The sequence below is a fragment of the Centrocercus urophasianus genome, unplaced genomic scaffold, assembly GCF_019232065.1.
Source record: "Centrocercus urophasianus isolate 14NV4802_14NV808 unplaced genomic scaffold, USGS_Curo_1.0 seq_23, whole genome shotgun sequence".
Taxonomy (NCBI): domain Eukaryota; kingdom Metazoa; phylum Chordata; class Aves; order Galliformes; family Phasianidae; genus Centrocercus; species Centrocercus urophasianus.
Window position 1 is genome coordinate 2,723,738 of NW_024884789.1, and position 26,890 is coordinate 2,750,627.

Consider the following 26,890-nt stretch of genomic DNA (forward strand, 5'->3'; position numbering starts at 1 on the left):
CTCCATGTGCATTTAATTGCCACCATGGGGTTGAGGCAGAAATTTGCCCCAAATCCTGGCTTTGTGGTTAATGCTAGATCACCTCGGTGTGCTGGGACAAGATGAGTCACAGGGAATGACTTTTCCCCATGTGCTCTCTTGAGAAGGTCGGTAGTGACCTACCCTGCTGTAACATGCAACTTCTGGTACTGCACAGAACTCTTACAGCACTGCTGCTTTGCAAAAACAGAATGCTTTAGAAAAGGGCTGAGAGCCTCCTGTTACAAACACGGGTAGTGAAAGCATGCTTTCCAGCAAATAAGGATCAGCCAAGAATGCAAAAACCTGCCTTCTATGCCAGTCTGTTACATTTCTGTAGCAGAACCTTTGCTTGATTCTTTGAGTCCATGTTGGTCTACGGGACAAGTGGATCCAAGGAGTCCTTCCTTTTGAATGTCTTGTTGAGCTTACACTATTTGTGAGTTGGTCCTTCAAGTATTGAAAGACTCCTTTTTGGATTACGCTGCCTGTAGTCATGAGAGACAGACCACTTTCCTCTTTTCTGTGTTGACAGCTGATCATCCTCTTCTACTGTCCTTCAGAGAAATGGTGACTTAGGCATTAGTGCTCATTGTGTGGAGGACAACTGTGTGTCGTGCACAAGTTTAACAAACAGCTATAATGACAGCCAGGTCACCTCGGGTAGCCTTACTAGCCCTGATTGCCACTCATTTCTAAAGTGAATCAGCATCTGACTCACCCTGAGCTCTGTGCAGACCAATGGAAAGGTTTGGCTTTTGCAGAGGCTGTGGAGAATCTCTTATTAATAGGCAGCTGAAGTGCTTATTTGAAACAGAAGGAGTAGTAGTAGTTCATGGTATTTCCACTTCTGGGTGTGGGTTTTTTTTTTTTTTAAAGGTTTTTCTTCATCATACTTCATTATTTACCTTGCCAGTCTCTTTCTGCTTGAAGAAAAGCATTTGTTTTACAGCTGATGATGTTTTCCATCAAACTTGTGTGTCTTCCCCCTACTTTATAATCTCTCCCTTCCAGAAGGGGTGTGTGAGACAATAAACCTTGGGGTTTTTCAGTGGTCTGTTACCAGCCACAAACGTGCAGCTGTTTGAAAAGCTTAAATCGTATTTTAAATCAGTTTCCCTCAGCCTTTGGCATTATTCTTAAACTCAGATGTGGGGCTTTTAATAGGAAACCTGTTGAGAGTCATAGTGGTTCTGATGAAGATTTGTATACATGGCCTAAGAACTTGGAGGTGCAGTGCACTGTGCATTGAAGGCTTTCCACAGGCTTTGGTAGGCTTTGGCTCAGGCTTTTAAATAATAACAGGAAACACTGGAAAAAGCAGCAAGGGTAAACAGAACAGCTTAGTTACATTTACTGTCTAGAGGAGAAGCTTTACTAATGACCAAAATAAACAAAGCAAGTGCATTTATTTAGTATTGCTGTGGGAAAACAAACGTCTTAATTGCATTTAGCTAAAAAAGAGTTACACAAGAAACTGGCCAGCTCAGGCCCTGAGTGTAATTCTGGCATGCTGACCCAATTCTAATTGCTGTGTAGACTCTGACAGAGAGTGGTGTCCTGGAAGGGAGCACAGGCTTCAGAGAGGCCAGAGTATGGAGAGACTGTGTGGTGTTTTTTATTCATAGCAGAGTCTCATTTTGCAAAAAGCAGCTTCAAAGAGATTTAGTTTTGTTGCCTTGTAGCGACTTGGGATAAAGCTTGCCATGTCATGACTCTGTTAACAGGCAGAGCTCAGGTCAGTCAGCTTGTTTCTGGACTCACATATGGTAATCAATAATAAATATGCTGTGGGACTCCATCAGTGATACCTTGCATCTTCAACTGATAACCGTTGCGTTATTTACATTAGAAGAGAATCTGGAGTGTGAAACCAGAGTCCCATTGTGCTTACTCTGAATAAATACACAATGAAGGGACCCTGCTGAAAAGCTGACAGTCCCAGCCATTCTTGCTTGCCTGTGTGGAATCTTGTTATCTTCAAGAGGGAGAGTGTGATGAACCAAAGGCTGATATTTAACTGCATAGAATGGATTTAATGATTGTGGTAGTAAGAGAACAAAGTGAAACTGAGTCCTGCTCATCTCTAATGGCTGTGCTGGCTTTGCAACATGAAAGGTATTATGCAGCATGTGTTTGCCACCCTTGGTAAAAGGGATACAAATGACCTGAACAGCACACGGGGTCTCCAAGGTTATGTAGTGCCAATTTAACCTTCTAATCTAAGAGCCATTTTTATTGGCTCTGTTTTCATGATCTGTTTGTGTAAGAATAGAACTCCTTCTCGTCACAGAATATTTCAAGAGTCTGATTATGTGCTTCTAATTCCGCGTGAACTTCTGACTAGCAGGTAAGATTAGATGATCACAAAGAAAAGGCAGAATACTGAATCAGCACTTGCATTGTTGTTTAGTACAAATACATAACGCTCTGTCTGATTTATCCCTGCTAAAAGCAGGGGAGCATATTAATGAAATGAATTAGCACGGCATTACATTTACTATGCATTTAGGAAAAATGTTGTCACTAGAGACCCTTGAACTTCAGAAAAGAATGTGTTAGCATGCTAGGGTATGCCTTAGTCCGGCAGGTCATTTAGTCCTTTCCTCGAGTGAATCATTGTAAGGGAAAATAGATGCTGGGAAAAGTTCTGCTCTGCCAATTAAAACAGACTCCAAAGGTGTTGCTGGTTTCATTCTAACAGAAACTCATCAGCGAGGGGCCAGTAGAGGTTGCTTATATACCTTGAGGCCAGATCCCAAGCTAATATAAACTGGCATGGTTCTTCTGACTTAGCAGGGCTACTTTGATTCATACCAATATCTCAGGCTCAATTCTTCTACACTTACGACTTTTTAAAGAATTTCTGCTAAGAAACCAGGAGTGATTCAGAAAAGCAGCAATTTCCACACAAGTAAAACTTGAAAGAATTTCACAAGAAGCCTGCAAATAGCTCTGAGACGTGAGTTCTGAGTCAGTCTATTTAGAGATTACGTTCTTTTTGTGTCAAACACCCCTGCAAAATCAAATCTGAGCAATGAGTATTAGCCTCAGCATTTCTCCCGAGCAGGAGTCTTTCATGAACTCAGGTTTAAAATAAAATTAAGGACAGATATGTACTAATAAGTAATTTGCCTGTGTTGTTTGTCAACAAAATTATCCCATTTTTAATAAATTACAACGAACAAGTAATCAGAAAGCTAAAACATTTCTTAATTAAGGAGCTCTAAAATAAACTAGCCTTCCATGGAAAAGATAAAATCAGGGATTCTGAAACAGGTTGGAAAGCTGGGAAGATGTGTTTTTCTCCACCTTTTTTCTTTTATATGTGGGACAGCTGAATTGACAACAAGGACTTACCAGAATGGGAGCATGCACTGCTGAGTCCCATGCCATAGAAACCTTGTCAGAGCAGAAATCTAGGGGACATAAGTTCAAGCCTCAACAGTGTGGCAGTCACAAGGCAGGCAAGCTGGCAGAAACCTTGAAAACCTGCATTGTTTCCATTAGAAAAGTTAACACAATTGCAGTGTGACTACAGGAGGCCTTCTAATCTGGCATTTTTAGACAAGCAAAGTTTCCTCTGGAGGAATTCCAACAAATGTACCTGACTTGCTTCATCGTGTTCAGGTCTTCCCTTCCTCAAGTTCAGTAACACGGGCTTATTTGCATTGCAGGAATACTGCAGGAACTTTCTTCCTAGCATGTGAACAGTTTTCTCGGTTTGTAGAAACAACATGAGTAAAATATTTGGAGTGAAACGCAGGCAACGTTGAAGTCAATGGCAAAACTCCCATTCACTTCAACGGAGCAGGAATTTCACTCTTTGCTGTTTTTAAGTCAGACTTACTAATAGACTGTTAAATTATTCCTGCCTGCATCAAACAAAATGTGCTTGATGTTAATGTTTCTGCTGTGTTCAAAACCTCAAAGGTTTAGAAACAAGCATAGCTGTGAACTTCTAAAAATTGTTAAATGTAGTTTTGCTAGAAATAATAATGTCCCTGGAGATAAACCTAGAATAATAGACTGCTGTATAATCTTCGCTTTAAGCTAAAAATAGCATAACTGGTGGTTTAATCTAAGCCATAATTATCAAGCTGCTGAAGCTGGTTTTGGTTCATTGCAACTAGAAATGTATGTTGTGTTTAGATTTTGAACAGTTGAATCCCAAAAATGGAAAGAAGCAAAGCCAAGAGTGTAGTCAGAAAGCAAACAGGAGCCTTGAAGAAATAACGTCTATTAAAGCGTCCAATACCATTTTTAAGGGACTGCTTCTGCCCTGCTCAGTCCAGCAGGTTGGAGACCTCCAGAGTTCCTCTTAATCTGTTTTTGGCCCAACTGGTGGCTGTTACTTTGCTAAAATGTGACCCTGGCCAAACGAGACACTTTTTGTCTGAAAACCGTTTTCCACTTCACGTTGGAATCAAAGGAAAGATGTTAACATCTCAAAATGTTATTATTCTGTATAACTTCAAAAATAATTTTAATGGTCGTTTTGAAGTAGGATGGAAAATCCTTAACTTTCTTTTGCTGCTGGGCAGCATGATACAATAAGCTGTGTGCAGAATTGCCACTTAGGACCTCTGACATTTCACTGGTGCAGCAGATGAACCTGTGTACATCATTTATCCTTCTCTGCTGCCTTTGGAGCTGTTCCTGAAGGCTCACCTCATCCAGAGGAGATTCACCTTCCTAGAAAGACAACAGAGCGAGGCTCCTCTGAATGGTGATTTACAGTAGCAGCCCATGGTGGACATTTCTAATGGCAGAAGTGTCCTGAGGGGTAGAGTGGAGAGAACTTTTAAAGTAAGACTTTTTGTTTTAGAACACTAAAATTCTCAGTGAATGTATTTAAGTTCCTCCCAGTATATTTGTACTACACCATTTGTACTGTTTGTTTAGATTGCTTGTTTTGCTGAGTAGGTTATATTCTCTTCTTGCTGGCATGGGGCAGTCTTTGTGCTTGTTTGGACAGTGCTTGCAAAAATGGGAGCTTGATTCTGATTCAGGCTACCTGAGCTTTGCTGTTAGAGTCATCGTAGAGTCACAGAATAATTTAGGACAGAAAGGCCAGTGCAGACCGTGTGATCTAAACAGAAACTCAACACTTCAGAGTTAGATGAGAGAGATGGTGTAATGCCACGAAGTTAGAGAAATCTTTCTTAAGAGAGGAATTGCTGCAGATTTACCCTGAGAGAGCAACAAAATTGGCCCATCTCTAGGGCTAGTTTGACCATTTTATCAGCGTGGTTGTAGGAGTCATATCCACTGGATTTGGGAAAGAGATTCCAAATTTTCAGTAAATGCTATCTTTGATGGTCTAGCAGATATCCTTTAGATCTGTTACATCCAGGCTGACACTTCATGAACCCACAAGTAGTTACAATTTCTATAGGAAAACCCAGGTGAAGCACATTTAAAAACTTCCAGCAAACAAATATTAGAACCTGGGTGAAGTTAAGGCAGTGGATAAATTGAAGGAACCTTCCATTTATAGTTTAATTTTATAGATTATACATATATGCACACATATATATATACAATTATAAAAAAATATAAACAACTCTATAGTTTATTCATGAGACATATTCCAGCATGAGGTGAATATTTCTGCATTATTTGTGTAGCCTCTTCCTGACTCTGATAACAGCTGTGAGATTTGAAAATGTCCAACGTGGTAACTTGATAGACGTTTTTCTTGTTTTGTTTTAATTAAACAGCATGGGAATGAGCCATGATGACGATCATCCTCCCTGTGCAGGGAGGTCTCATATTATGTCTGGAGAATGGGTCAAGGGCAGGAACCCCAGTGACCTCTCCTGGTCTTCATGCAGTCGCGATGACCTTGAAAACTTCCTAAAGTAAGGATTGCACCGTACTCTTTCATTGTGATCTTACACATACAGTTAAACTCTGAAAGCAGCTAGCACCTTTATTTCTAGGAATGGATTCAGCATGGATAATTAGGAATAGAGGTGGAAGTGAAAGGAAAATAATGAGAGAAGTTTACATTAAAGTGTAAAGTTGAAAAAGGAGTTGCATCTGGACCCAGGTCCAGAATGCAGAACCCTCTGGTCCCTGACAGAGGGAAGGTGACTCAAAGATATTCCAGTTTGTCAAAAATTGTTTTGAAGACAAAGGCAAAAATCTTTCCTTTATTTCTGTGCTAGATAAGAAGCCAAGGGCTTAAAGTTCAGCGAGGGGGATTCAGGTGAGACTTGATAGAAGGCTTTCTAGGGATCTTTGTAAAGCTTGTAAAGCTACTGGGCTTTAGCCTAAGGGCAGAATTGAGTCCCCATCAGATTTCAGACAAATATTTACAGAGAATGATGTAAATGCAGTGTATTCTGCTTCAAGGCCTGAGGTGGAGGATGAGTTCTCAAGAACCCTTCTATTAATAGGCTTAGTGATTTAGCTTCCAGAAAGATATTGGGAAAATCATCACTATTTCATAGAAGGTCATCAGATTCCCTATTAAAGATAGGACAGCAGCTGCTCTACAGCAGTGATCTAACATTCCAGTTCAAAGGTGCTTTCCCTTAAAGGCATGTTTAATTATCTCACTCCACAGGTCCAAGGTCAGCACCTGTTTGCTAGTAACAGACCCCCGAAGCCAATATGCAGTGCGGCTCCCTCACAAGCTGCCAGGAATGCACTACAGTGCCGATGAACAGTGCCAGATCCTCTTTGGGACCAATGCTACATTCTGTAAAAATATGGAGGTAAGAGCTCGTGGAGTATAACTGGAAATGAGGTTGGGATGTGGAAATATAGCTGTTTAATGTTGAGGAAGTGAAGGAGTCTGTGCCTTCCTCAGAATTGTAGTGGGATTTTCGGAGTATTTAGCACTGCCGATACAAAATCAGTAGACAAGCTTTATTTGGTTTTCATGTCAACAGCACATACGTACTTCTGCAGTCCTCTTCTTTTCCCCACATCGGTCTTGTTAATGTCCCACAGCAGATACAGAAGAACTTCTGTTTGTACTCATTCTTAATTTAGGCACTCTTCCCTTTCAACACTGTTTCTCAGAAGGACTCAATAGAGATTGTTTTCCTGATAGTTCAGCTGAGATGAAAGTATCTTCTCACAGGAAAGCTCTCCTGCTAGATGTCTGTGTGGATCTTTCAGTAGACTTTACCTTTGGACCATTCCAGTGTCCTTATAAGCTGACTCTAACTCCTTGCAAAGGAAATATTAATGACTTTTTCCTTTGTGGTATCAATTAAATGTTTATGCAGAATCAGGCCCCTTTCTATGTGTTTTCTAAGCAAAATGATGTTTAGTCACACTTTGGGTGCAACATGGCTCGTATCATATGGCTGGGCAGCATAATAGAAACAGTGATTTTTGGTGTTTCTAGAAGTAGATCGTATTTGAGATGAGGCAGCCTAACTTTCCTAACTTATTTTTCTGACTTTTTTCTTTTGTCTAAATTTCTGAATTTAGATATCTAAATTCTTCTTAAAGTCTTAGATGTAATTAGATGCCTTGTATCCTCACCAGAGCTTGTCTACATCTCATTTCAAATAGGGACTGGAAAAAGACTTCCATCATGGCCTCAGAAATACCCAGAAGAAAGTCATGAAGCCCTGTATCATGTAACCAGTGCCAGCTGGAGCAATCTGTCCTAGATAGGTATAGAGTAGTCAGGTTTCTTGCTGTCATTGATTAGCCACTTGTAAATTGTCCTTCAATGCCATTCTGAACAATCTTAAGATCTGAAATCATTTCTAACAGTGACAATAATAATCAGTGATAACTGAGGTTTCTAAGTGCCAAATGACTAAAACTGTTGAAAATGTGCAAATCATGGGAACGTGGTCTTAGTTCCAAATTTGTTGTTTTATTTGTTTTGGATTTGGAAGCAAGCTAATTTAAAACAGTAAGAAAAGAATCTGGAGAGATTCTATTTTCCAGATCCACCAAGAAAATGCAGACCACTGGGACTACCAAACAAGAAGCAAAATGTTAGAATTTAGGTCTGTAAAGAAAATCCCAGATCTATCTAGGATAGTTAAAGTTTTTCCACTTGTGTGGGTGTCACAAAGCTTGATTGGTGTTGGAACAGATATTCACTATTTTCCTTGTGACTGAAAAAAACCCAAACACGTTCTGTTTCTGGATTGGCCGATGCTTAAGAAGAATGTCAGCCTACTGCTAGGTGGTCAGCATTTCTCATGCATGTCCACCAGTACAGTCTGGAATTGTTTCAGGAACAAATTTCTTGCCAGAATAACAAACCAACAGGTGCTTGTCCTCTCTGCATAATACAGACAGCAGGTATTTGTGTCTCCCATGATTTTTAACCTTAGAACACAGTAAAAGCTGTGTTCTTTCCTTCCATCACTGCCTCAGAATCTCATCTCAAAAAGGATGTTTGCTAAACCCTTAGTAGTTTCTAAAGAAAAGCCTTGTACAACTTCTGCTAATTAAAAAGAGCTGACAAACACTTAGAAGTATTTATTTTTCCCTATCAGGCATATATTAGAGTTAATATTCACACTAAGAAGCTTTGGATCAATTATGGCACATGCTATAAATTTACGTAAATAATTGCCTCCTGTTATGCTACTCTGAAATGGAGTTTGAAGGCAACGAAATTAATTATCTTGAGGAAATGATCATCTTAAATTTTTAGACCTTGAGAGATTTTTTTCTTTTCACCTTTGTGTTTCTCATGCTTCATCTGCAGAATGCTTGTATTGTAAGTCTCAAAGCTGTCTACAAAAATATGAACCAAAAAAAAAATTGGCACTAGTCATTGGCATTAGCTGTAGAAATTATTGGCAAATGTAGCTGTCTCCTCTTCTAGCCAATGGTAATGTGGTATTTTTAATTCAATAAAGTATTTTAAAAAAATCTAAATGTAGAAGTAATAAACATTTGACAGTAAATATTTGTTACAAAAAGGAAATAAACTTCAGGAAATTAGCCTGTTCAGTCTTCTTATGATGGCATGTGTCTACTGTCTACTTTTCTTACTTAACAGAAGACCTACATCATAATGTTGCATTGGGGATAACTGAGCCACATAATTACATCAGGCAAACTAGAGACCTATATGCAAAAATGCATACAGTACAGTTGATTGTAGAGCAAATTTCAGAGATAAATTCGAAATTTTACTTTTTTTGTGAACCCACAGAAACTTTCTGTGCAGTAAGCTCTTTCCCCTTATGGCATCAAGAAACAAATTTTTAAAGGAATATAATATCCTTTGCTTTCACAGAGAGCCAGGTGCCTAAATGCTTGGCAGCGTCTGGACTTCAGACACTGCTCCAACTTGATAGTTAAACCATGAATATTGAACCTTATCTTGATATTTCAGATTGAGTCTCCACAATTCCTCTTCCATATTTGTTCTTGATGGTAACTCATGTGGCATAATACCTCCATCCCTGGAGGTGTTCAAGGCCAGGTTGGATGGGGTCCTTGGCAATCTCGTTTAGTACCAGGTCCAGAGGTTGGTGGCCCTGCCTGTAGCACAGGGGTTGAAACTTGATGATCCTTGAGGCCCCTTCCAAACCAAGCCATCTATGGTAATACAAAATAGTGGCCTTCAGAATTGTAACAGTTTGCCAAACTAGAAAAAGGTAGGTCTTGGCTGTCCTGTTCCAAATTTGTAAAACAACAATGAAAAACTATAAGGTAGGCTGACTTGTATGTACACTATACCTTTGGGCATTCCTTTTTAATTTGGACATTGACTCTACATTTTAATATAGTTAAATTTAAAAATATTTAAAAAAAAACATTAATTAACAGAGTAAGCACATGATAATCAACTCTACAATTGTCTGCTGTTGTAAAATACGACTTCTTACTTGCGTAATTCAAGATCAGATTCTGTAACATCTCTGTTAGGTAAGATGTCCTTGTGCATGTTGACTGTTTTAGGAGCTTTTAGGCTGGAGGGTTGTCAGGCAGGGACCAATCATTTCTGTTAATTGAACAGTACTATTTCTATTATGGTATATAATGGTAATAACTAACAAGATTACATGCCCTCTTGCAGTGGATTTCTGGTCCACCTAAGAGTTTGCACAGTCCTTTTTGTTTTGAGGGAGAGAAGTTGCTGTTAGCAGCAATTAGATAAAGGATTCCACTGTTGTCAAGTTCTGAGCAAAATCAGAAAATGCACTTTTGACACTGCATAGTGCATTGTCAGTGTACCCTGAACACAGAGACCTTTTTGGGCTCTGGTTGCTGAATGCTGATGGGAGTTCAGGGCCAATATGCTAGGTTGTGCAAATTACTGGAAATTCAACCTGCCTGGCCTCTGTTCTTCAGATCTCTGTGATGAATCAAGTATTGTGAATTCATTTGACCCCCACGCAGGAGGAAGTAAAAGGCTTCTGTCCCACTCGAGCCATGAAGACCTCTGCAGAGAGTAGACTTTAACACTTTGCTGTCCTTTCATTTAGCAAGGCGATCAGTGAGACAAAAAGCATAAATGCTTTATGACTGAGTCTGTTTCAAGGCAGAAGTGGTGTTTCTCCTCAGAAATGCATAAAAATGCACTGATCATAATTTCATGTGAAAATATCCTGTGTGTATAATCTGAACTCAGAGTTTATTTTTCAGACTGGCATGCCTACTAATAGAGGCTTTTGCACTGAAATTATATATTAATGGAAAAAATGTGATTTCTATCTCTTGTATCCAGTGTTCAGCTTTTTGTTTAATATGACTTTTGGCTTATTTATTATTAACACATTTTTGCGGGTTTTTACATAACCATTATCTTTCAGCATTGTTTTGAGTCAAAACTGTGCTTAGGCTAAAATGGCATGTGGGAAGAGATTAACATTGCTACAGGGAAGTTTTTTGCTGAAAAAGGGACACTCTACTCGGATGTAACTGGGAATGTGGATTTTGACATGATACTGATTTTAGAAAATTTGAAACAGCTAGAATTGGCTCTACTGTTTTCCTTGAACTGAAGTTGTTTTGCAATAAATATATGCATCTCCCAGTTTCTGAGAGCCGCAAAGCAGCAGCATGAAACAAGAAGGCATAATTGACTGTAAGCCAGACATGGCTGAATAGACTTCTGGGCTAAAATGGGAAAGGAACAGAAAAGAAAATGTAAGGGAAGAGGAACTGTAATTAACAAGAAGAAGCAACAATTGTAATAATTAAATGGATTGTAAATATCCCTTCAGTTTTCATATTTTATGGTATTGATGGTGAATATAATAATAATATAAGGAAATGGGGGTCTTTCTGTGGTCTTGATATTAATCACAAAGAGACTGCCAGGGTGGACTCTTGGACTCCACGCATGTGAATCAATAGGGCTCTGTTTTCTTTATTTGCAGTCATTTGTGAGATCCAGACAACAATAGTAAGCCCTATTATTTAGTAATGTATGGACTATTTACAAGAACATGGCATTTAGATTGTGAGCTGATTTCCTCTGAAAATAATAGAGGTTATTGTCATTTTCTGTATCACCAGGGACGTGCCTACAGAATTTTCTTTCACACGCACACATTTTAACTTCTGTGTAAATACAATAATAATGTATCTGGAAAATGATGATATAATAATAATGTAGCTGGAAAAACTGAGGGTTGCAGAGAAGAAGCCTAGAAATTCTAAAAATAAAATTAGAAGATTTTTTTAATAAGTAAAGGCAACAATTTTCTCAATTGCTATACTGTATTTTATAGTTTTCCTAATGCAGATTGTTAAAATGTAGACTATTTTCACGTTGAAACATATGAAACTGAAGTGTCCTATTTCACTGCTTCTGTACTTTGCAGAGAGACCTTTTTCTCTTTATTTTCAGTGGAAATACTTTTTGTTTAAGAGAGAGAAAGAGAGAGAGAGAGAGAGAGAAGCAGAGTTCCTGCCTGGGCAGCACAGCCCAGTTTACAATTATTGGAATGCTTCAGAAATTTTTGTATGTGTTTCAGTTTGGAACACGGTCAAAACACATTCTGGTGCAGTGGTTTAAAGAAAAATAAAAAGAGAGAGGGGAACCAAAATAAAATTATAAAAATACAATGTGGAAATTTAAGAATATAAAAATAACAAACTCTTAAAAATAATACAGATAGCCTATTAAGAATCAAGCACTTGAGCTTGGAAATTCTACCTTTTTCTTATTAAGACACAGAGGGAGGGCGAAGGAATTAGTACAGCCTTGTGATGTGGCATCTACAGCTGAAGCTTGAACTTAACGAAATTAGCCAAAATACTATTGAGTATCAGCCTGAAAATAGTGTGTAACAAGCTTGAAGGGCATTCAGACCTCTCCCACTGGCCTTCTGGGAACTTCCCATCTGTGAAACACTTCAAGAGAAAACTCCCATAATCTTCACAGCCACATCTAAACACTGGGTGTACATATCCGTGTTTATTTTTGCTAGTCCTCTCTTCTCTTTCCCTATGGCTGAGAAATGCAGTCTGTGTTTCCATTTTATTTATTCCCTCCGTTGTTTTTTTTTCAGTTTTGCTTTTTTCTTTCAAAATGAACAACACAGAATTTTTACATTTCTTTGTCTCGCCATTTCTCCTGCAGTGCTTTTCATAGAACCCTAGGAGCAGTGTTTTACTATGACAGATGATGGCATACTTGGCAAACAGTCCCTGCTGCATCCATTCTAGAGGGGTCAGGGCTCATCTTCCTGTCTGTAAGCATGCTTTGGGCAGTTCCTAGGGAGACTGCTTTTACTAACGTTGTCAAAACAGGAGCTGTCTGGGCTTTTCAAATCATTAGACTATCATCTACTGTTAGAAAGAAGAATATAACCAATTGATTTCTTTCAAACTTAAACCATCCTAATCTGTCTGTGGTGTGCATGCTATGTCATAGTAGTTACTGCTTTGGAATTTAGTAGATTTTTTTTTCTCTCTCCCAGAAATACGAAGAGGAATCTTCGTATCACGATACAACATTGTATCGTGATTGTAGATGAGAAGATCTCTTAGTATGTAGGTATAAGGAGTTAGGTGCATTGCATAAGGGATTCATGTCTTGGTAAGTGGTGTAAAGCATATCAAACCATCTACTCAGATAACCAAACCCAGCGTGCTACACTTCATGTTTGCTGGTCTCGGTTTGTTGTGTTTTCTCTTAAACAGAACACTAACAAATCTCAAATTCTTATCATAGATTTTTTGTACTGTTCTGCAAGGAAAAAGTGTAGCACCGGAAAGTAGTTGACACTGAAGGGCCATTTCCTCAAGGGTACTTTAACTCTCAAAGACCAGTTCCTCGGAAGTTAAAACAAACTCTTTGACTGTGCACTTAGTCCGATGTTGATGACTTTCCAATCCCAGAAGTGCTGACGAAGAGGCTATTCTTTGAGTTAGCAGTATTGCACTGATATGAAAACTAACATAAAGGGGAATCAACTTGGAATTTGTTGGCTCCAAGCAGAAAAGTTATAGGCCATGCTTGTCTAAAAAGCATTGATGAGCCCTCAAGTTTCTGTTTTTTTCTGAAGAAGCACATAGTCAGGGAGTGAAAACAAAGAGATGTTTTTTAAAAAAAATCTTCTTGAGCTGTGTCTCTTCTTAGGCTCATTTTTTAAATTATGAACTGAGGTGGTTTCTGTCTGACAGCAAAGAGATCCATTCTTCTTTGTCACTGCTGTACGTATAATGAGTTTGCTGGATTGTTGGCCAGTTTTGTTAAAACAAGAACTTAGTGGATATTGACCACTGCCTGAATATTCTGGGTTAGATCTTGTGATCATTTCTCGAGTCTTTCCGTGACATTTGGATCACATCTGTCATTTGGACAGACATGCAAACACTTTCACTATTGGACCTACCACTTGTTCCTTGGATTATCGACTCTACAGAAAGCTCAGCAGCTGCCCACTGATACATACACCCAAGTATTACAGTTATCTTATCTGGGGCAGCAAATGGCTCCTCTTCCGAAGCGCCTTCCAATTTTATACTATTATGATTTTCAGAACCTTTCATCTAGTTTTCAACAGGAAGAAACTGCACTAACGCCAGTGGCAAACAACAGCGCTCACCTCCTTTGCAATCCATGTAGATTGTCTGTTGTTCATCTATTCCAAAGTAATGGCACTGACATAGAAAAGGAGGGTGTTGTTTTTCCCACTGTGCTGTGTAAAGAGGGCCTCCTCAGAAGCATGCTGTGAGGCTTCAAACGCATACACAGGGCTTTGAACAGAAGAGTGCGTTTATTCTACTTAATAGGTGTTAATTAGGATTCTGTTTATCAGCGTGTTTTATCTCACTGTTAGCTATTTGCCAAGCCAAAACCTTGGCAAAATTAAAGAGATCGGATATTTCATTGGAAGCCAGTCTATTTGTAAGTGTGCCCTTGTGTTAAGTGGTCTCTTGCTCCTCTTCCTTAAGGATATTTGTTCTTGCTAAGTCCTTCTTTCATAATCCTCTCGTTTTGACAGCAAAATTGGTTTCATGGTGGTTAATTTTGCTCCTGGAAATAAGAAGCTGCCCATCTTTCCAACGGGCAGCAGGCAGCAGGAACAAATTCTTTTTCAGAAGAACTAACTGTGAGGTTTTTTTGTAGTGGTGGTTGTGTTGTAGTTTGTTGGTTTTGGATGAATCTAAGATGGGGGAGTGAATGTGTAGGGAAGGAACTAGCTTCTGTAGAGCTGTTAGCTGGGGGGTAGGCTCTCTTTATTCACTGGATTCTCTTTTTGCTTTGGAGATTTGGAAGCTTCCCATTGTAGGTAATAATTTGAGGCTTGAGACAGAGGAGTTTTGTGAGCGTTCTCTTCTCACTGAGATCATATGAGGTCATTGGACAGAATCACACAGCTTTTAGTAACTGGTGATGCAACAGCTAACCCAGAAACTAACAGACTCTAGTCTGATTGCCTGTGGGCAAAGTGCTGGCTGAATTAATGCTGGCTTCTCGTTTCCAGCTGCAGTACTCAGTTAAAGAGCCTTAAAATAGATTACTTTCCTAGAGCCACATGTGAGTGGTCGCAGTGCTTCACACGCTGTGAGGCTGTGCTGGCATGTGTCTGGGATGGGGCTGCATGCAAGGTAAATACCATCTTCAGAGACGGTATGTGTTGTGCAGACGTATGAGAGGCTGTGGAAGGTGGGAAGGCCCACAGCCAGACATGTTCCTGGGGGTGTCCCAGGAGTTTTTTCTAGTTTTACTCTGAAGTTTAGCCAGCAGGCAGTGCGAGTCTGTGGCTGTGACACTGAGCAGAGGGCTGCTGAACTCCGAGCGGAGTTTCTGCTCGGTCTGAGCAGACTTTCAGTAAGACATTTAATCCCTTCCTGTTCCTGACTTGTCAGCTAAAACAAAGAGGAAAAGCTTCCTTTGTCTCCGTAATTCCAGGAGCCTGTTTAGATTACAAATTCTTTGAGGAAGAGAAAGCACCTGGCACAGTAAGGCCCCTTTCTCAAATAGGTGCCATTGTAACAGCTGCAATCGGAAGCGTCATTCACTGCCAAGCAGCCATCCCCAGCTTGGGAGCTTCCGGGCGCTGACCTCTCTCAGGACTGTCTGCTAACAGCTATGCAGGCAAGTTCTTCTATCTTGCAGGAGTTTCTGAGAGACTCAAATTTGCCCCTTTGATTTTGGTTTGTTTGTTTTCTCTCTGTATAAATTCCTTAAGGTTTCAGTTGAAGAAGTATTGCAATTTTAAAAAAGGAAATCTGCATTTTTTATTGAAGTAATACATTTCAACAACCATCTCACTTTTTTTTTTTTTTTTTTTTCTTTCCCTCCTGGAAATACGTCAGGCTGGGGGCTGATCCAAGGATGACCTTTCCACACAGACAGTTTCATCAATATTTTTCCAGAGAAAAATATCTATCACTGGAAAATCCTCACAGGCACTTTGTGGATGCTGTAAGGAGAGCTTCGCAGGCAGAGATCTTTCTTAAACCTGGTTGCTGACACAATTAGCAGTAACAGAGATCTTTTGATAGCTTCTATATCAGTGTAAGCTGTGAACTGACATTGATTTACAAGCAGCATTCTTTTAAGTCGTGCCATTTCTTGCTTTGATATTTCCCCACAAAGCTGACTATTTAATTATTTTAAAAAATCAGTCATTGCAACTGGTTAACTAGAGGACTGTTTAATGAGGATTTCTGTTTGGGTTTATACTGCAGCTGAGGAGGATATATGATCTCTTTTGAAATGAGCTATTAACATGATAAAACATCTTGGGAATATACAGTACCAAAGCTGATGGCTTAATCTTTGCTGAGGTATCCGAAAGCTGTATGAAATACAGGGGACTGCACTAATGAGTATTTCAGCTTTGTAGTGGTATGGCACTAGAACACAGAGCTGAAGTGCAGTTACCAGATTTTTCTATAACTGCTTCCTGAAATATGCTTTGCATTTAGTATTCAGAATCAAATACAGAGATACTATAAAAATCCTATGTTCTCCATACCCCAAAAATGGGAATTTTCAGAACAGCAGGTAATGGTAAAGGAGATTTTTTCTTTTATTTATTGTTTGTGTGTGAATGTGTTCATGTATATACATGTGTATACATGCACATAGGCACATACACATGTGAGTATTTGCACCAGCTGTGTTTACAGGCTGGTTTGGGTGCTGTGGTTCGGCTGATGCGGACTCACCTGTTTGAAGTTAGCTGTGCCCAATGCTTCCCCCAGGCCATGGCTCATAGCTGGGCCTGTTAGCTGAGTATATCACCTTCCACATTCTTGTGGACTATGGAGGAATTCTGTTTGGCAACCAAAACTGTATAAAAAAACTGCTTTGTTTTATGACTTTCTTTCCATCACCCCTCTTTCTCTTCCCCCCCCCCCCTTTTTTTTTATTTTATTTTTTTTATTTTAACTTCAAACAGGAGACTTTAACCCTCATTTACATGCAGCTTCTGGAATTCAGTGGTCCATCATATTCGTAGATTGCTTTGAATTGTAGTTGTAGCTACATCTAGCACATTCTGCTTCTGTATCTAGAACATCCTATGATGCTTTGCTCTTAGGTCTGTGTCACGCTTTTAACATCTCTGTTTTAGAATTCTTTTTCAATTATTCATGTGTGTAGTCTTAATATAAAGAATAACTCATTGCTTTTTGATCCCTGTGAGTTAAAACAGATGCAGGGGTGTTGTGGTTTTACCTCTAGGAAAACAAGCATCCTCTCAGAGCTGTAAGTTTGACATTTTGGGAAAATGCTTTTACAGTTTAAAGGATTTATTGCCTAGATCACTATTCTTTCTGTAAGACTTGACAGTTAATAGACGTACTTTTGATTTTAGTGCTCTCCAGAGAAGGAGGGGTTTTAAGAACCTGGGAGTTGCAGTGTGGAAAAATCGATTTCTCAGTTTGTTCTGATATCTGTGGCTTCTCAATTCTTCTGCCTCTGTGTACCTGTCTGTACAACAGCATGTGGAGTCCTCTCTGCTAATGGGTGCTCAAGAACTGTGGGCAAACCACTGATTAGTCACAATCATTTAGTCAAAACGACAGCTGATATTTTCTCATACGCACTACTAGCTTAGGAAAAATGTCTGGAAAATTCACTGTTTTATGTTTCCCTTGTGTATTTGCTGTTGTTTGTGTGCTTGATGATAGCTTTCTGTGTTGTGTTTGGTACAGATGTTGCTAAATTGTGCTGTCTGCTTCTAGTTCACAGCTTGTGGTCTGCTTCTAGAATATTTGTGAATGTTCTTTTGGTTTAAGTAGTGCAAAAGCTTCTTTCCACAGAGAAATGTAGAAGCAAAACGGGATGCAGATACTGCTGGGATAACTCATTTTGTTTCAGTATGTTCTGCATCGTCGCTACTGTTGGGATTTACCTCGTCCACACCCTCTGCCATACAGCTCTATTTCACAGAGACGCAGCATGTGTGTACACAAAACATGCATGCACCCACAGTCTTTAACATCATATTGTGAAAGAACCAAAAGGTCTGAGCATGTTGACTCAACTATTTAATGAGGTGCAATAAATCTTGACAAGACCAGCTGGCACTAGAGTCAGGCTTCTCATCTTTTTACCATTACACTGAAACGTGAACAATAGTGGAAAGAAATGTAACTCTTCTTTTTCTTTTTTTGGTCCTCAGATCTGTAGCACTGTATTGAATTCATCTACTTTCAAGGAATGCAAAGCATGGTGGATGCTGTGGAAAAAATTAACGATGTAAAAGCCCTTTTTTCTGCTTCTTTTACTCAGATTCTGAAAATATCATTGATCTGACAGATCACACAAGTGTGGTCACCATTAATATCCCTCTAACACACGTTTGCTGAGCAGAACAGCAGTGCTGAGAAATGATACCCAAAACATGTTTAAAGTCTGGTAGTGAGATGTGTGGTACCTCATGCTGCTCTTGCCCTAACATCTGACTATTCACCTTCTCTAGCATTTTGGACTCTAGCAGCTCCTGCTCACTCCCAAACCTTCTCTTTCTCCCAGCCTGTCTGCATGTTCATAGTTTATCACCAAGCTTCTCCACTGTGTGGCACACTGTGAAACCCATTCCTCTTTCTTAAAACTTCTTCAGTTCTTTTTCTCTCAAAGGCCATGCCACCAGGATCAGCAGGGTTACTGACTTTTACCGTGCTTAGTTCTGTGAGTACCTTTAGAGGAAAAACATGCAAGTGATTAAGCGGCTCAGACACCCAAATTTCTGAAGTGATTCCAAGGCACTCAACTTTTGTCCTCCCAAATAAGATTCCTATTTAATGAACCAGATTAATTTTAGTGAAAAAGAACTCTTTTTAAATAATGGACTTCTTATTTAGGATGGGTTTTGTTCCTGATGATGATGTCCATCAATCTCTTTTATATTCCCAGCTCAAATACTTAATGACAATCAGTCCTTAAAAACAATGGCTCCCAAACCAACTAGATGCCTCTGGATTCACATGGGAGAATGAGAGAGACTGCCTGAGCTTTGCAGTATATCTCATAATATACTGACATCCAGAATAACTGCACCTCATTGCTTTACGATTACAGCATTTGATGTGTGCTGGGCTCTGGTGCTTGGTGGAAGGAGATACATCCTGTAAAACAAAGTTGGATCCCCCTCTGGATGGCACTGAGTGTGGCGCAGACAAGGTAATCAAAATACTCAGCAGCAATGAGTTTGTTTTTTCCAGCATTGTCAGCGGAGTAATGTTTCCAAGATTCAGTATTTATCATGAATCCACATTTTATACTAATTCTGTAACAAAAATTGCTCAATTAACAGCTGGATTGGGTCAGATCTTACTGATTTTATTAAGTGTATTCCAGTAGCCTCCGGAGAACACAGCTTGTGGTCAAGGTGATACACAAACACTGTAGGAAAACTCCATGCCGCACTGTTTAAGTGCACAGACTGAGTACCTGTGAGTCTCATTAGGTAGTCGACCACTCTTCACAGGTTATTCATTGCTGCAGGTGGTGTTTCAAGAGTGAGGTTTTTTTTTTCAGTGCAAGCTAAGGTAAGGTAGTGTTCTTGGCTGTAATTGAGATAGGAAGTGTGGGGAGCGTTTAGACTGGCATTTTGGGAGTGGAGGCAGATGGGGAACAAGAGGCTATTTAAAAACTTTTTAGTTACTAAAAGTAGCTCAAAACATGTTGAGATTAAATTCATTGATGTTTAGTTATTTTTTCAGTAATATTTGCTTTACTGTATGTATCTACTTAGATGAATAAGGTGTGTGTGGACTTTCCAGAGTCCAGATCAATGGAGAAAACAGTTACAAGAAGCACAAAATAAACTCAGAGGTTATTAGATCTCCCTGCAGTGGAATTCACTGCTTTGGTAGCTAGATTCAGTGCTGTAAGAGTGGGAGTTTCTGAAACTGAGCTGCTACCTCCCAGCTGTGCTAACAGAAGTATACTTAAGTGAAGATGTTTAACCTCTAGGCTGGGATGTGCTGGGTGGTGTGTGGTTCATTCTCCCACTGTGGCTGATAACTCATTAAGCCACAAAGAAACTTGACGGCTTTGGTAAATGCCAACCCCCTTACTTACTAGTTTTGGATTTAATGTATGCTGTGTGGCTTGAGAGGTAAGAAAGAGTAAACTTTAAAAGATTGTTGCTAAAAAGAAAGATTAGAGGCCTATGCTTCCAAATGGAAGATAAACAATGACAAGAAAAGCTGTGCTTTGGAAAGCATAACAAGGAAATTGAGACAAGAAGTTTTTAAATACATGTTTTTCTAACTACAGGAGTCTCAGCGAATCTTTCATAATACCTCTTTGCAATGCTTACTATATCATATCCTGGACAGAGGAGGAGAATGGGCCAAGTTTGCTACTTGGCTAGGAGCCAGCGTAGCTTATTAGAATCGAAGGTTGGTTGGGGCTTTAGCCAAGTTAGGGTCAAAATACTGGATGATTTTGTACATACAGGGAATACTGCTGATGAAGACATTGCTTTGGGATATAATTTCTTGGATTTGGTTTCCATGGAAAGCATTGTTTGAAGTCTTTGCATTTAGATAATTACGTGCGTTATGAAGCAAGGGGCCAATTTCTATGATTATGTTTTCTTAATGACAGAAATTCCTGTAGGGATTGATGGAGGGTGACACTTAAACTTCTATATTTTTCTTCATCCATCACACAGAAGCCTGGAATCTCCACAGATTTAAACATGGGCATATAATCTCTGAGACATCCTTTTAAAGTCCACCAGTACAGGATTGTTTGCAAGATCCAGGGCTCCTTTCCAGACTCTGCTAACGCAATTGCATTTCAGTGGTGCCGAGCTGGGGAGTGTGTCAGTAAAACTCCCATCCCTGAACATGTTGATGGAGACTGGAGCATGTGGAGTCAGTGGAGCATGTGCAGCCGGACATGTGGCACAGGAGTGCGATTCAGACAGAGGAAATGCGACAATCCCCCGTAAGTCTTCACTGATTTCTTCTTGCATGTAGCACCTAGGCAAACCTTGCTGCAAAAATACAGTAAAGAAATGAGCAGCAGAGCTGTGGGGGAGATGCAAGAAACTTGATGTTCACCAGCAGCAAAGACTGAATCAGAATCCAAGAGCAACTACCTGGAGCAAAGCACGCTGTGTGGAAATGGCTTGAGGGGTTACCATTGGAAGTGGCCCAATGCAATGGTTCAGATGCAGATACAACTGAATTCAAGACCTGTAGTTTGGCAGAGAAAAGATACTGTGTTTTCTCTTCAGCACTGCAGTGAATGAGACAGGGTAATCTGGATCTACAGAGCAAACTGAGCCAATATGTCTTAGAGATCAGTTTTGCAGGCAGTGCTGGCTTTACCTCTGCCTCCGGGAAGCAAAAGAGTGGCTGACAGTGGTCATAGTGTCATGTAGCAGTGTTGATCAAGTACCTTGAGAGATACTCTATACATCAGGATGTATTACATATGAAAAGGAGAGTATTCTGCACCCATAGTACAGTGGGTACTTGGAGTTGACCTTTTCAGACTTTTTCAAGAAGAAATGGAGGTGATATAATCTCTCGTGCAGTCCTTCATCTCTCTGGTTAATTGAAGCATACCTGAAGTCCTTTACAAGAGGCCTGAACAGGTTACCACAGTGGCTGTTTAAATGAACACCTCCGTTCAGATGCATTATCTTTTCTGAGATGAATAAGAGCAACCTTCCAAGTTATGCATCTCCAGCTTTATTTATATTTTAAGATTTTCTTCACTGAAAAAGCACAGGAAACTTTACTTTTTAAATAGAGGCTGAGATTCTGGATAGCAGCAGTCACTTTGAAGATATGCCCAGATGATGGATAGACATCCACTGGCTTCTGCTGGGATATATTCATATTAAAGGGGATGTTTTTGTTTATTTCTCTCCTTTAGTAAAGCAGAACTACAACTGCATGTCTGTAATGTCCAGACTTGATTTTTACCAGCTTGTTTTCCTGAACAAAGGACTTAGCTGATTTCTTTGCTGTCAGCTACAAAAAGTCTCTTTAACCACAGCGCTGACCAAACCTAAATCCATTCATCATCGTTCCTTAAATTACAGGAAATGCTCCCTCCAAGATTGCACATTGATTTTAAAATTCTCTTGCTCATATACATTCTTGGCTGGGGATACACACGTGATCTTCTTTTGCTTCATATTCCTGGCATCAGCCCACTTCTTCTGCAGCTGGTTTATTCACTGTCCAAAAGTATTGGCTGAGGGATTTATCTTTTATTTTATATGTATTTGGTCTTCAAATTTTTTTCTTTGCTGGAATCTGTACTCCTGCCAGCTGACTTCTGAGCCTGTGGGACTATCAGTATTTTTAAACCAGTTGCTTCACTGTTTGATTTGGTTTTTCCTCTCTGTAATTTCTGTCAGTACTTGCATGCATTGCCTCCAAATGATTGTAAAGCAGTGTGTCATTAGCCAGTTTGCACATGCAGTCTTTTGAGCTATACTGCCTTGTGTGCTTGTCCAGGCTTTGGACTATTTTCATACAGTGGGACTGAAGATAAAAACACAGGCTTAAACAGAACAGGATAATGAGATCCCCATCCCTTCTCCCATCCTCTCTTGTCATGTGGAGGACTCAGGGCTTTATAAATGATCTCTTCAGTTCATTAGTGGGTAGATATCTTGGCAGAAACATTGTGGAATGGTGGACGATGGCCGTGAAGTTTTCTACCAGGAAATCTGAGTCAGTGTTTCAGGCATGTATCAGGATGGCCTTGAATTAGACTGTTTGTTGATAGTCCCAGCCATTGCTGCAGCCCATACTGTGAGGACTTGGGGCTGTGCTGCCACTGTGTAAATGGACAGGGCAGCTCTTACTGGGACTAATGACACGAGTAAATGCTGTTCAGTCAAGGCCCTGGTTTCTAACTAGCAGTGTGATACAACCTGATGTTCATTGCTCTTCTGGGAGGGAGGGGAGAAGAAGCCTTTGGAATGAATCTCTCCATTGCTAACAACTGGAATTTGGCTGGATTTGCTTTTCATAGCATCTGTTTAAAAAAAGCAAGGACATGACTTTATCCATCTATTCTGATTACAACTAGAAGATAGATATGTTATAGATAGAATTCAGGAGGGTATCAGCAATAGCTACAAAAAATGGTGATCACTTAGGGTGGCTTTTTCTTGTTGAGTTTTTTGGGGTTTTTTGGTTGATTTGGTTTCTTTTTGTTTTGTTTGTAAAGAAGCAAAATACAGGCATTTGTCAAGAGTTTTAGTTTTCCTTCTCTGGGGAATCATAAATATATTATAAAAAATAAAAATAAAAAATTGCAGATGCTTAATCCTGATGCTGGATTAGTCACCTTTCCTGCATGCTTAAAAAGAGATATGTAAAGTGGCATGGCTTTCAAGGATGGAGACTGTCCACTGCACAGATTTGTTTTTGAAAACCATACTTTTGCTACAATTTGTAGCTTTTTCTGTAATATTTTCTTTTCACGTTGCTGAAAAAAGAACCTTAGAGGATGTGCTGCAGAGACATTTGCTGTATCTCTTGTTAAAGGTGTTTGAGATTCATGACCAGGATACGAAAAATTGAACGCTCCGGATCTTTTAAGAAGGCTACTTAGTGGTTAAATTACCTCCTATCAGAAGAGTGCCATGTGCAGTCAGCCACCTACTTACTGATCTGTGTATGGACACTACAAAAGAACATGCTTCTGAAGCACTCCAGAGCATCTCTTCTGATAAACCAATTATATATCCACCATGCAGTTTGGATATTTCTCTTAGAGCCATGCAGAGCAAGATTTGCACTCCAGGAAGAAATGTCAGAAGGGAAGGATCCTTTCTGCTATTTTACTAGTTGGCTTGAACAGAAAAACTTCAATAAAGATATGCCTGCATGTAGTTTTGCTATTCCTGTTGACCTTGTTTTTTCTTGTGTGCAATAGGCCAGGGCCAGGTGGGAAGAACTGCCGTGGAGCCAGCGTGGAACACACCGTGTGTGAGAACTTGCCCTGCCCCAAAGGTGTGCCGAGCTTCAGAGACCAGCAGTGCCAGGCCCATGACAGATACACCAATAAGAAAAAAAGCCTCCTGACAGCTGTGGTTGTTGATGGTAAGTTTCTTCAGCTTCCTCTGCATTTTCTTGCTGTCCTTCCACTGCGGCTTATTAACTTATCTTGATTTCATCTGCAATACCCCCAATTTTCTGTAAGAAAGCTGTAGAATGTTCCCCTTAGCTGCATCTGAAAGATGAATTACAATTACTTGTTGCTGCCATGCTGTTCCTCAAGCTTTCTTAACAGAAGCTGTCAGTCCTTTATACAGCGTGGAAGAGAAGGTACCTGAACTAGATTCCCAGTATGAGCAGGCAAATATTCATGTAGAGATTCATGTAGAGACTGCATTCCTTTGCTTAGTTGCTGTTGCCTCACACACTTGTCTGTGCTGCTCATCAAGACACATGTATTTCTTTTTTTCCAGATAAACCATGTGAGCTTTTCTGCTCTCCACTGGGGAAGGATTCCCCTGTGCTGGTGACAGATAGAGTCCTCGATGGCACTCCATGTGGGCCTTATGAGACTGACCTCTGTGTACATGGCAAGTGCCAGGTGGAGTAGCTTTCTCATTTTGTTTTTAATATAATCTGGGGTAGCTATATATGTCCTAAAAGAGCAGATGTCTGTGTGGGTGGCTGGGCAGCCCTCTCTGAGGTGAGAGGGTGACCCTGTTTTGTAATACCCATTGCAAGTGCTCTGTAGCTCTGTCTTTTATGGAGCACTGTGATAAATGCCCGTGGTATGAAAATATTACTGAACAGCTGGGAACGTTCAGTAATCATATTTGCTCATGTGTATTCATCAAATAGCTTGGGTGGGAAGGGGCTTCTGTGAGAGAAGAGGATGGGAGTGGAAATCTGGCTTGCTTAACTGCTCCATTTCTGCTATTAGAGGAATTGCTGAAAAAATGTCGATGCTGAAAATTGGAGTATAAATCATTACTATCCTGTTGTAAGTGTTGTGTTAACAGCATTATGATGCTTTTCATCTCTCTCTGGGGCCTGTGTAGAAATACTGAGGAAGCTTTTTGAGATTACTTGCTTTTTGGCTCTTGGAGCTGCATAAACCTGGGGCTTCACCTGTGCATCCTTTATCCATGTGATTTTTCATTTTATTACTAGATAGTGCCAGGGTGATTTTCTGACCTTGGTGCCCACCAAAAATGTTTGAAAGGCCTTTTTCCTCTGCAGTAAGAAAAAAGTTCCCTTTCTCTTTCAAACTCAGTTATAAAGCCCCAAGCAATAGACAGAATTAGGTTTACAAGATCCAGCAGTCTAGAGCATGACCAGTTTTCTTTTGCCTCTCATCTGTGTTGTCTCATGCTCAGGTCACAGAGAGAGCAAACCTAAAAGATGATAGGATAGACCTCCTTCTGCTGTCCTCTATGAAATGTTACTACCTGCATGGATTGGCCAAACCCTGAGGATGCTAATCTCCTTTTATCTCTGTTGGGAGTGGAAATGAAGAGGGCTCTGTCCAAATGTCTTGATTTCTGTGAGCAATGATTAAGAACTAGTTGTTTTATTGCTAGTAGGCTGTAGATGAGCATAATATTAACACAGGTATGAGAGAGGCCTTGGGGACACAATGCAGTCTTACTAATAGCAATGTGACTAGGTAAGTGAAAAGGCTTTGTCTGGATTCAGTTTTGCACTGCTGAAATAGACACTTCCCCCTTTTTCCTGCCAACATAGCTGCTGAAGGTGCATGTTTAATTCAGCCTTTATAATTTATTCAGATGAAGAATCTGAACAACAGCAAGTTGTGGGGAAGCCAGCATAGACTTGATTATTTAAATGCTCTTTAATAAAAAATGCCTTGCACAGAGCCAGGTTCATGGTGCATCCCAAGTTACTTAATTTTTCCCTGTTTTCAGCTGTATCTTAAAAAAAACCCTGAAAATCCATTAATAATCTTTTATAGTAAGGCCAGCTGTGCACCTCCAGCTGTGTGCCATTGACCATTATGCTGGGCTGGCCAGATTTACTGCTCCAAATGTTCAGATCAGCCACAAATGGTAAATCAGACGTTATGGCAATGTACATTTTCTTCTTCCAGTGAACAGCAGTAGCCAGCTCCCCTCCAAATGAAAACCTTTATGAGCCCGGAGCTTTGGAGGTACATCATGGAAAGCAAATTGTGCTCTTAACTTGGGGGCAACTGCCTTTAACTGTTCAGAGAGGCGATGACAGCTGCAGAACATTCAGTCCATTTGCATCTGGCTGGGAGAAAATGCAAAATGATCAATTCAAGCCGAGTAGTTTTGAAAGTCTTGTGAAGTCATTTATAATAATCTTCTGCCTTATATGCAGTCTAGTGCTGAGAATCACCATGTATGACTATGTACCTCATTTGCTATAGATGCTTGTCGAACTAGCTGTCTATTAAATGAATTTAATCATCATATTCATTTAATTACTCTTGTTTTTTTCCCCAGTGTAGACAAAGCCTTGCAACAAGCATGGTGGGAGGTCTGGAGTACAGAATAAGTGCTGAAATCAGAGGGTGGTATTGCTGTTATTTATTTTCTTGTGTAATCCGTGCTGTTAGAGGCTCTCAAAGGCAGGAATGATACATTGCCAGAGTACAGGCATATTAGCAGTATCCATTGCTTGTGAATCATAGAATCACAGAATGGCCTGGCAATGCAACAGCTCTCTTCCCTTTAGCAGTGTTTGCTCCTACATGCATTGTTGATGGAAAAAGGAATTCAGTTTGTCTTTGCTATGTTCATCTATTCTTTTAGGAGAGTGGGGTTTTGAGAAGGGAAACAGGAACAGGATCTTTGAACTGGAGTTGCACATTAAAGGGTGGAGAGTCTTTCTTTCACTGTATGTTATGAACTTCTTACAGCTTCATTTTAAAGCCATGAGCTGAGCTCCAGTCCAAACAGTGTGAATTAAATTTTTTTGTGTAAGCCACACTGAAGCAAAATCACGGTAAGCAGCAATATTTACCACTTACACCTGAAGGCAGCTG

The 26,890-nt window shown here is 39.9% G+C and overlaps 1 protein-coding gene across 1 annotated transcript in view; it reads left to right on the plus strand.

Moving 5' to 3' along the window:
• Nucleotides 1-26,890, plus strand: part of ADAMTS17 (ADAM metallopeptidase with thrombospondin type 1 motif 17) — a 166,633-nt gene that overhangs the window by 75,844 nt on the left and 63,899 nt on the right. Inside the window, exons 10-15 of the mRNA XM_042824518.1 lie at nt 5,742-5,882; nt 6,593-6,743; nt 18,959-19,060; nt 20,694-20,839; nt 23,801-23,967; nt 24,336-24,463. Of these exons, the coding sequence (XP_042680452.1) occupies nt 5,742-5,882; nt 6,593-6,743; nt 18,959-19,060; nt 20,694-20,839; nt 23,801-23,967; nt 24,336-24,463 (835 nt within the window). The remainder of the gene's footprint in view (nt 1-5,741; nt 5,883-6,592; nt 6,744-18,958; nt 19,061-20,693; nt 20,840-23,800; nt 23,968-24,335; nt 24,464-26,890) is intronic.